Source organism: Carassius auratus, chromosome 23, assembly GCF_003368295.1.
Source record: "Carassius auratus strain Wakin chromosome 23, ASM336829v1, whole genome shotgun sequence".
In the NCBI taxonomy this organism is placed as follows: domain Eukaryota; kingdom Metazoa; phylum Chordata; class Actinopteri; order Cypriniformes; family Cyprinidae; genus Carassius; species Carassius auratus.
Window position 1 is genome coordinate 19,585,588 of NC_039265.1, and position 11,326 is coordinate 19,596,913.

General features: G+C 36.8%; 1 protein-coding gene across 2 annotated transcripts in view; it reads right to left on the minus strand.

Annotated features, from left to right (window-relative positions):
- The window catches only part of LOC113041656 (protein FAM160A1-like), an 18,574-nt gene continuing 7,248 nt past the window's right edge, over positions 1–11,326 (minus strand). For both annotated transcript variants that reach the window (XM_026200307.1, XM_026200308.1), the window contains 9 exons: positions 11,314–11,326; positions 10,847–10,933; positions 10,594–10,761; positions 10,390–10,469; positions 7,537–7,742; positions 5,631–6,593; positions 4,340–4,518; positions 3,351–3,471; positions 1–3,270 (listed from right to left, as the gene is read on the minus strand). The exon at positions 11,314–11,326 is cut by the window's right edge and continues 146 nt beyond it. In XM_026200307.1, coding sequence (XP_026056092.1) covers positions 3,059–3,270; positions 3,351–3,471; positions 4,340–4,518; positions 5,631–6,593; positions 7,537–7,742; positions 10,390–10,469; positions 10,594–10,761; positions 10,847–10,933; positions 11,314–11,326 — 2,029 coding nt within the window. In that variant the 3' untranslated portion in view covers positions 1–3,058. The remainder of the gene's footprint in view (positions 3,271–3,350; positions 3,472–4,339; positions 4,519–5,630; positions 6,594–7,536; positions 7,743–10,389; positions 10,470–10,593; positions 10,762–10,846; positions 10,934–11,313) is intronic.

Here is an 11,326-nt window from a genome sequence, read left to right on the forward strand (position 1 = left end):
ATACACCACAAATGGAGTTTTAATTTACCACCAGGGGGCAGAATAATATTACAAAGGCTCATATTAAAAACAAACCATATTTCTGTTGTCTACCTCGTGACTGATTGATCTGTAAAAATACTGTGTACAAAACTTTACATTGACATCATAACAGGTCATAAAACATTTCAAAAAGCTTCTTCTCCTTTAGTTTTAACAAATGTACAAATGCACAACAAAATAAGGCTTGAAATCCTGCTCATGTTATTTTGAGTTACATTTGAGTTATTAAAGTCTTCTCTTCAGATCTTGGCTCTAGAGCTCTCAGGCGTTTATAACTCGTGCATTTTAAAACGTCATCATATAATCTGCATTTTCTCATTGGATATCCTCAGAAATGCTCACATTATGGAAGTGAAATGTATTGTGAATGCCATGTTGACTTTAAATGTCACTAGTGTTTCTGATTTCTGAACGTTATGTAGTTTTGAGAAGCTTCACACACACATATACTACATTGGCTGGAAAACAACTAATTACAGTGATTCATCTATATACACAAATAATAACATAACAACCAATATAATATAAAACACAAGTCAAAATCAACAAAAGACAAAAGGAGTTTGTTAGTTAAAGCAACAGTTCAGGCAAAAATGTAAATGTGCTTGGGAATACAGTCACATTGACTGATATTATTGTGCGTTTTTGTCCATTTTAGTGCTTGATATGTGTTTTTTTTAAATTAAAGCCAGTGGTGATTATTCGCCAAAACTCTTTGAGTAAATGTGTTTATTTCCGGGTGAACTGTTCCTTTAAAAGAGGCATTATGATGAAGACTATGAACTGTGCTGTGTGTTTCTAAAAAATGAGCTACTTAAAAGACACAGAAATAAGACATTTAACCCTCTTTATGCATTCAATACATCAAATTATACATCAGTGCAGGTTCACTTGCACAAATTAGGTCCGGATGTCTTTAAAAGCAACCGTACCAGAATTCACATAAACCGTAAACCAGAGCCTCCAAACTAAAGAAATAAATCTTCTGTGGCTTTAAGTGCATGTTTTTAGCTTTTAGCTCATCTGTATGCTAACGGAGTTAACAACTAATGTGTTTTCGGTCATTTTTAACCAGTTCTATTGTGTTTAAGCCTCCTTTTGTATTCAATAACTGATCGTCAGATTGACCCACATTGTTTTTTCGTGCAATTTGTCAAAAATAAACTATTAAAAACACTAAAGATTAATGTAAAACAGAACACCTCTACTGTAGATGGTCATAGACAAAAAAACATAAATTATCTGAGAAATGTAATAAATCCCATCTATTTTATAGTGTTATTTCTATTGTGTTAGTGAACAATTTGACCATATTTTGATATTTTTATGTTTCACAGACACAAAATATGTTTTTGTCACTGTAGGATTGTAGGAGGAAATAATTACAAGTATAAACAGTACCTAATATTATTTGGACTTAGTGTAGTGTAAGTAGTTTTTATTGCTATTTGTACATCCCAATGTTTTATCGTTATGTTCTGTTCTTAAACCTTCGTAATGGTAGAATGAGTTTATCATACTTATTCAGTGCTGCAAGAGACTAGTAATTGGGATCTCAAAAACCACCTTTGACAGATTATTAATTTTATTATTATTTTTGGATTGCGAAACCCAACTACAGTGGATAAAGAAAGAGCTTCAATTTCGAGTAAAATTTGAGTCTTAAATTTCATAAATTCACATGTATTTCATTTATTTTAGGCTTTGACAAGCTACAGCAATGGTCTTCCGTTGTTTATCGGCCTCTTTAATGTTTTTCAGATTGTTGATTTTTGGCAAATTGCACAGAATCCAGTGGGGCTATAACCCCAACACAAAAGTCCTAACAAACTCTGTACAGCCTTCCCAAAATGCATCTGTGTGCTGAAACTTTGCATGCATATGCATGACCCTAAAAGAAAAATGTTCACCAAATTTGAAGAAGAAATAAACTTTTTAAGCAGTATTTCGAGCAGTTTGAGTATTTGAAGGTGGGTCAATTTGACCCAACACAAAATTAGTAACAATTCTCAGCACAGCCTTTCCAAAATACATCCATGAGCTGAAAATGTGCATGAACATTCATAACACTAAATGAAAAACATACACCAAATTTCAAGAAGAAATTAATAGTTGAATCAGTATCTTGAGTCATTTAAAATACATATGAGGGTCAAATTAACCCCAACACAAAAGCTGTAACAAACTCCGTATAGCCTTTCCAAAACAAATCCATGTGCTGAAATTTTGCATGCACATACATGGTGCTAACTGAAAAATATCCACCAAATGTCAAGAAGAAATAAGTATTTTAACCAGTATTTCAAGCAGTTTGAAAATTTGAGCTTGGGTCAGTTTGACCCAACACAAAGTAGTAACAATTTTTATGCACAGCCTTTCCAAAACACATCTGTGTACCTAAACTTTGCATGCATGTGCATGATGCTAAATGAAAAATATCCACCAAATTTCAAGAAGAAATAAGTAGTTTAACTGGTATTTTGGGCAGTATTTTTTTTACAGTTTGTAAAATAGAGTGTGGGTCAGTTTTGACCCAACACAAAAGCTGTAAAGATTTTTGTACAGCTTTTCTAAAACACATCTGTGTTGAAACCTTGCTTGCACATTTATAACCCTTAATGAAAAATATTCACCAAATTTCAAAAAGAAATAAACAGTTTTAACCACCATTTCGAGCACTTTAAAAATTTAAGCGTGGATCTGACCCAACACAAAAGTTGTAATAGTTTTTGTACAGCCATATCCATGTGCCATGCACATTCATGATGCTAAAAAAAAATATCCGCCAAATTTCAGTAAGAAATAAAGAGTATTTCAAGCAGTTTTTAAAAATCAGTGTGGATCAAATTGACCCCAACACAACAGGGGATTGAATTTCTATAAAAAACCCACACATTGGCTGCTTGAAATCATTGACCGTCCATAAGAAATGAATGAGAACGTGTCCAGAGATGTCTGCATTTGATTATAGCTGTGATCTGAAGGGGAAACTCACGTTTCGTGAGTGTGAGGTGTGTTACTCCTCCGCAGTTCGCTCAGGTAATATGGAGTGCTCTTGCGCGATGGCCGCCAACTCCTTCAGGAACTCAGCGAACAGAAACGTAGTGAACACTCTGTTCCGCAGGTGCGGAGGGATTTTGGGACAGGGAGGAAGAGGTGTGTGTGGACGACCCGAGACGTGGCCATTCAGGAACCAGCCGGCGTTTTCTTGCAGGTGGACTTCTCGCTCTGACAGGAGGAGAAAGAAGATGGTTACAGCTTGATAAAACAGAAAGACAACCAAACAATCGGGACAGGACGATGCACACCTTGCTCTTTTAAAGCCTGATCTTTGAGCAGCAGGAACTGAGCGGCTTCACAGACCAGCTCAGGGAAATCTGGATTGGACGCTGCATATTGTTCAATCTGACAAGCCACCGACAGCAGAACCTGAGACGAACACACAAGATCAAGTTCAGATATAGAGCACCACATCATCTTATATTTTTAAATGAAAAAAAAAAACTTGCAAATAACTAAAAATAACTAAACTAAAGTCAAATCTGAAGCTTGATAGAAACTTTATAGACATATTTATGAATCACACATGCATTCATAAAAACGTATATTTAAGGCAAAAATGTAAAAGTAGAATTAAAATGGCAAATATAAAACAGTCATTTAAATGTAGACTTCTTATGAATATTAATTGAGTATTGATTATTGAAGTTGTTGCACACTGTGTTGCATTAAATGTGCTTTTAGGAAAACAAGAAGTTAGGTGCTGATTATAATTTAAACTGTTTAAACATAAGGTTTAAATACTATTATAGTATTTATAGATACTTTGAACTGGCCTTTTTCTTTATCTTTATATTGAGTGTTTTAGTGATTATATGTGCTTTTGTCTTTTTTTCTTATTTTTTTTTCGATATAGCTTTAATTTATTTTTGTTTCAGTTTAAGTATTAGTAGTTTTAATACTTCGACTTTAAACTTTCAATATACATTTTTAAAAACTAAATCTAGACTCATGAGTAAACTGAATGCTGAATGATTTTTACCATTACATTTAATTTTGTAAATGTAATAAATATAACTTTTGTTATTTGTTATTTAAAAAAAAAACAAATAAACAAGCCCGGCACAGGTAACAAAAAGTAACGCAGAAGTAACATAAAGCATTACTTTCAATAAAAAGCAACAAAGTAACACAATTAGTTACTTTTGTTATGGAGTAAAGCGATACTGTATTCATTACTTTTAAAAGTAACTTTCCCCAGCACTGTTTATGATAATATTTTATAAACAGAGTTTACCTGATAGAGTGAGCGTGTGCCGGTCTGAGACGCAGGTCTGGTGTTCAGGATGAATCCTCGCAGCAGAGGTTGTGGATATGTGGCCAGCTGCGCTAAAATCCCCGTAAGCAGCAGGTTGACTTCAATGGAGTTCTCCAGCATGTTCTCCAGACGGGACAGCAGGACGCTGATGAACGGCCCTGAGGAACCAGACACGCTCTGATTCCACCCAAATTTGGCTCTGAGTATTTACTGCAACTCAAAAGTGCTTCATTTCTGAAAGTGAGTCCTTGCTGCTTCCATATCATTAATGTAATCTCTGTTAAAGCCCAACTTAACTGTTCTCTAGACTCAACAGAACATCTGAGCTTGGAAAACATTAACCAGATATACCTAGTACTGAATCAGATCTGAAATAAAGCACCTCTAAACGCAATCAAAATACCTCAGACTCTTCACAGGACTCTACTTTTAACTGTGCGACTCAAGAATGTCTCAAAACTGAATTTCCACCATCTTTAAAGCTGTTAAACTACTGTATCAAATCTGATTCACAAGTTTCTAAGTCCTTTGAATGATCAACATTTTTAAAACATTGCTGTTTCTCACTCGATCTCCTCGTGTCTTCTGTCTCTGATTGAGAGTTTAGAGTGTTTTATCCAGTAAAAGCTATTTTAGTGTTACTGTAGAAACTTCCAGCTTTGGGTTGAGCTTCTCGTGTCAAATCTTTCCTGATTTTGATCAAGTAAAGGTCAGAATAAGGTCAGTAATATCTCCAGATGAACTCTTACTGGACTGAAGCAGCTCAGCTTTACTTGATTCTCCATCAATCATGTTCTAGAGTCTCAGATCTGATCCTCAGGATCTTCTGAGGAGCTTTACTTTCACTGTTCCTCAAGCGGAGGAATGATCTTCACAAGCCTAGAACATCTCACATCTTCTGAGGAGCCTTGATTTCTTCAGCTCTTAATCACTGCATTATATGTGAGGATCATTTACATCTCATCTTACTGACATATATAGTTCATTTTATATAAATATCTGCTCTACTTTTAGAAAGATCTCATTGATTTACATCACAAGCAACAGAATTCCATCAGAAAAATATCAGCATCTGCACCAAATTGAATAAAATCAAACAGTTCTTTCCTCTATATTCTTATTATAAACCATATGAGCCATAAAACCCTGATGGATCAAATAAGGTACCAAAAATAGAAGACATATGCACACTCTTGCCTAAAGGTTCAATAAACTCTTTCATATTCTGACTCATCAGTCATTCCAAACCACATAAAACCTCACGACTGACCTGTAAACGAGATCCCATGTTTCCTGCTCTCGGCTTTATTCGGGTCTTCATCTGCATCGTCTTCACCCTCACACTCCTCACAGAAGCAGTTAAAGTCCAGCTCCTCTTCCTCGTCCCCATGCAGGAGATCCTGCAGCCGCTGGAGCTGCTCTTCATCCTCCACGACAGAGTCTTCCTCTCCGCCCAGATCCCGAATCAGCTCCAGACACTGAGAGATGAAGTCGTCTCCCGCGGCTTCGGACGTTTTGCTCTCATTGCAGTTGTGGTCCAGATGCGCAACATCGCCCTCTAATTCCAGTGTCTGCTCCTCAAAACCACGTCCGTTCACAATCGGATCGGATTCTGGATGTTCCGCGTGGTTTTGGTTTGGTGTGCGATTAGTGTGCATCAGATTGTTGTTTATGTAGTGATTGTGGGTTGCTTTATTCAAGCCGTTTTTGACGAACATCCGCCGGTCGTCGCAAGCGTCTTTTTGCGCGATCAGATTATAAACCAACACGTCGTCCTGAAATTCCGACTCCTCTATATAAGATCCTTTAATCAGCATGATGGCATTTTTACGCATTTCCTGAATGTGTTTCGGGGGCTCGTCCGGGACGTCGGGCGTCGGTTCCCTGTCAGGCGCGGCGTCGTACGTATCGTCCCATTCCAGCTCGAGTAGCGTCCCGACTCGCTCGCGGTCGCCGGTGGAGCTGGTTTCCGAAGGCGGATGAGGAGTCGGCGTTTGAGGAGGTGGAGTAGAGTGAGGAAGACGCTCGTCCTCATCCTCGTCCTGATACTCGTCCGGGGACGGATTGAGACCATCGTACGGAGCCGACCACACGTCGCACGCTTGGACCGTCGTACAGACGGATCTGCGAGCATCATACAGATACTGAAGATAGTTCTTGTGCATAAGCGGCTCGGAAGCATTTATTCGGGAGCATCCGACGGTATCTCCCCCTGAGAACAGATCCTCCATTCCTGAAGAGGCAGAGAAGAGATTTAGGACTGAATTAGTGACAAATTAAATTTGAAGATAAATGGTTAGTTTACCCGAAAAAAAGGAAATTCTGTCATTAATTACTCACCCGTAAGTCACTCCAAACTGTACGATTTTCGTTCATCTTCGTCATCGAGACAAATTGTTTAATAAAGTCGTTACTCTCGTTTTCATTGCATACAAAAAGTAATCTCGTAGCTTTGTGAAATTACGGCTAAACCTCTGATGTCACATGGATTATTTTAACGATCTCCTTGCTACCTTTCTGGACGTTGATCGTGGTAAATGCATTTCTGTCTATGGGAGGGTCAGAGAGCTCTCAGAATGAATAAAATTATCTTAATTTGTGTTCTGAAAATAAACGGTGTTACAGGTTTGGAACGACTTGAGGGTTAGTAATTACTGACAGAATTGTCACTTTTGGGTGAACAATCCCTTTAAAGAGGCATCTAATATGCCACTTTTAACAAGATGTAATATTGGTGTTGGGTGCCCCTAGAATATGTCTGTGAGGTTTCAGCTCAAAATGCCCCACAGATCATTTTTTTTATAACATCTGGAAAATGCCATTTTTGGGGTATGTCTAAAAAAGAGCTGGTTTGGTGTGTAATGTGTATCACTTTAAATGCAGATTGAAACGTATACGTCTCTTCTGAAAATAAAAGACAAAGTACATCTGCTGAGGGCTGAAACTATGGCAGTGCAGAGCTGTCAATCAGTCGCCATTATTAGTGGTGAGTTTTTATCAATTCAATGCAGCCTTGCTGAGCAGAAGAGACTTCTTTCAAAAACATTCAAAAACCTCATTGACTGCAAGCTTTTAAATGGTAGCGTATGTAATGTTTTGTAAATTACCATTCATCTCAAATTAACTACGCCTTCCTCTCTAATTAAAGTTTATATGAGACTAATGAAGACCATTACCCATGTTGCCCCTCAGCAGTCCCTCTGTGACCTTTGACCAGAGGATGTAGTCGGGTTTGGGCGTCTGTGGTGGAGAAGAGCAGGGTTTGGGAATGAAGAAGGAGGGTGTGAGCGACAACAGCGCAGATGCAGTGATGGAGTAACAGTCTCTCTCTCGCAGCCGCAGTCTCTCAGCGTGCGTCAGGTGAGAACACGGGAGCAGATACCTGCACGAGCAAACATGGACAAGGGTCCGGTCAGATCCCACCCACAACACAGCCATTGGTCGGACTGACAGACAGTCCCGCCCCCAGACTCACACCATTGGTTGAGTCAGTGTTACTGTCTCAGGCTGCTGAGCATCTCAGTGTTTTGAATGTGCAGTTACACTATTTAAGAAGTCCAGCTAGGAAACTATCAACCTACAAACGGCTTACATATAGATAAGAATAATTATAACTATACTAAGGCCTATTTAGCTGAGAGCAGGAGAGTAGTTTTTCTATCGCTGTTAAATGATTAATCGCGATTAATCGCATCCAAAATGAAAGTTTTTGGTTGCATAATATGTGTGTGTGTGTGTGTGTGTGGTGTGTATATTTATTATGTATATATAAAGACACACAAATACAGTTTATATTCTGAAATATTTACATGTATATATTTATGTTCGAATAATTTAAATTATATCTAAATATAATTAATATACAAATGTAATATGTTTTTTTATAAAATTTACACATGCATGGGTGTGTGTGTATGTATATATATACACGCACACACACAATACACACACACATATAATTTGTAAACAAAAACTTTTATTTTGGATGCGATTAATTGCGATTAATCGTTTAACAGCGCTAGTTTTAACACAGCAAAAATTAGACACAAAATGAAACCTTTTTTACCCATCATTTTAATAATTTGATGTTTTTTGGGACATCATTAGGAATAGTTTTTAGTATAATAAAATCATGTTTTAAAAATGACATTTTATTTAAAATCATAAAAGCTAAAACCAAAACAAATTAATTTACAATTTACTTTTACATTTGACTATTTAGCAGATGCTTTTATCCAATGATTATTGCTGCAAATAATTTCATGAAAAAAATTATGATTTAGTATTTCAGTAATTTTGTGGAGTTATAAGATTTTGTGGAGTTTTCTAAGTATATAATCATGTAATAAAAAATATGATTGATACTTTTAAATTTTTTTAGAAGATCATAAAAAGTCATTTAATTATTTGCTAAATGGAAAATGATTACATTTAAATGTAAAAAGAGAAAATTCTGAATTTTGCATTTAAAAAATGTTTAATTATTAACTAAAATATGTTTAAATAAATGTAATATATTTTTATAACATACTGTACATTTATTTATTTTATTTATTTAGCAGACGCTTTTATCCAAAGCAACTACTGCTGCAAACAATTTTGTGATTCATAACATCAACATCATAACATTATGGGAAGTTTTAAGTCATCGTTATATTAAAATGTAATCAAATATTTACAAATATAATTAAAATATAAAAAGTGAAAACATGACATGACCGTTTTTTAAATTTAGATATCAGTTTGGGATAAATTAATGAAAAAAGTCATAATAAAATGATTTAGCAATTTATGAAGTTGTAAAAGAGCTTTAATTAATACCTAAATACAAGCCAAGTGGAGGATGCATTAAAAGTTTGATGTTTAAGTATCTGGAGCTTAAACTGCAAGTCAGCTCAAAGACAAGTCAATTTCTATAGCACATTTAAAAGCAACAGAGTTACGCCAAAGTGCTGTACAACAAAACACAATATAGCATATAATCAGAGCAAACTGATATCAAAACATTAAACAGACATTAATCAAATGCCAGAGAAAACAAATAAGATTTGAGAACACACTTAAAGTGAAGGAGCAAGTGTCATATTTACAGGCAAACTATTCCAAAGTTTAGGAGCTGAAAAAGCCCGACCACCCTTTGTTTTACAGCGACAATGTGGGACAGTTAAGAGAAGCTGATAACTCTTTGAGGAGAGTAAGGAATCAGAAGGTCACTAATATATTTTGGTGCAAGACCAGATAAAGACTTAAAGACAGCTATTTTAAAATCAATTCTAAACTTCACAGGGAGCCAATGCAAAAATGTGGTCCCTCTTTTTTGTTCCAGTAAGGAGCCTCGCTGCAGCCTTTTGGACAATTTGTAGATGAGAAATCGGTGTTTGAGGCAGGCCACAGTGAAGGGAATTACAGTAATCCAGGCGTGATGTTATGGAAGCATGGATTACAGTCTCCAGATCTTTGTGAGGCAAAAACTGTTTCAGTTTAGCAATTGATCTCAAATAGAAGAAGCTGCCCTTTACCACTGTGCTAATTAGTTTCTCAAAGTTGATTAACGAATCAAATGTAAACCCAAGATTTCGTTCATGGGTTTGAACATTGGCAGAGAGAGACCTAAATTGAAAACAGATAAAGTCCTAGAGTGGCAGGGTTTTTGCTTTCGTTTTTGATTTCGTTTAATTGCAAAAAATTATTAGCCATCCAACCTTTTATCTCCTCAAAACAGTCATAGAGCACATCCAAAGAATCACTGCTGTCAGTTTTTGCTGGAAGATAGAACTGTGTATAATCTGCATAGTAGTGGTATGAAATCTTATATTTATTAAAAATGGCACCCAAGGGAAGCATGTAAAGTGAAAAAAGAAGAGGGCCTAAAATGGATCATTGGGGCACACCACATGACAAAGGAGCTGACGAAGAAGAAAACTTCCACATGTTTGAAACTAGCTGGTACAATTCCATTTGCTAAAGAACTATTACATGTTTTAAATCCATATTTCATCTCTACAGGAAGAGGAAGAGGATGCAAATACCTGAGAATTAACTGCAGCATGACATCTTCACAATACAGACCAATCAGAGTCCGGAACAGAGCCAGAGAGACGGTACCGAGCTGGAAACACACACACACACACACACACACACACACACACACACACACACACACACACATAAATGAACACCATGAGCTTTAATCAGTGACCATCACACAAACACACACACACACACACACACACCTGAAACGGCGTGTTGATCCTGCTGACCAGCGTGTCCAGGATGCTGACGTTGTCATGGCGATATCTGAGGATGAAGATGAGGAAGGTCTGGAGGAGGGCGGAGTCAGAGATGCTGCGCAGGAAGAGCTCCAGATACGCCGTCGTCGTCATCACTTCCTCCAGAGTCAGCTGACCAATAAACAAACAGCAGCGTTCATAGAGAGATCGGACTGACCAATCACAGCTGTCCAAACACAAACACACACCCACTCACCTTATGAAGCGCAGGAGCCATGACAGGAACGAGAAAACCATTGTAGATGTAGCCCAGGAGCTGGTCTCTGATAGAGCAGTGAGCCACCTACACACACACACACACACACACAACATACAGATTTACTTAATCCGTGTCATTGAAATCAATGTTTTATACCTCATACAGACAAAACAATGACCAATAAAATACAAGCTGTCATGTGGTGTCACAAAGGTTTTATTCTGAATTAAATGAAAGATCAGATGTTTTACTCAACCTTGACCTCAACATAATTAAGTCCAGCTATGAAACTATCAACCAAAGAAAGTCTTACAGGTAGTTACAAATAATTATAAATACATCTGACAATAATAAAAATAATTTACAATAATTAAATCAGAGTGATTTGGTTTCCTCTCAGAGTAAATAAAACATAAAGGCTTTGTGTGTATCCATGTGTGTGTGTGTGTGTGTGTGTGTGTTACCTTGCACACAGTG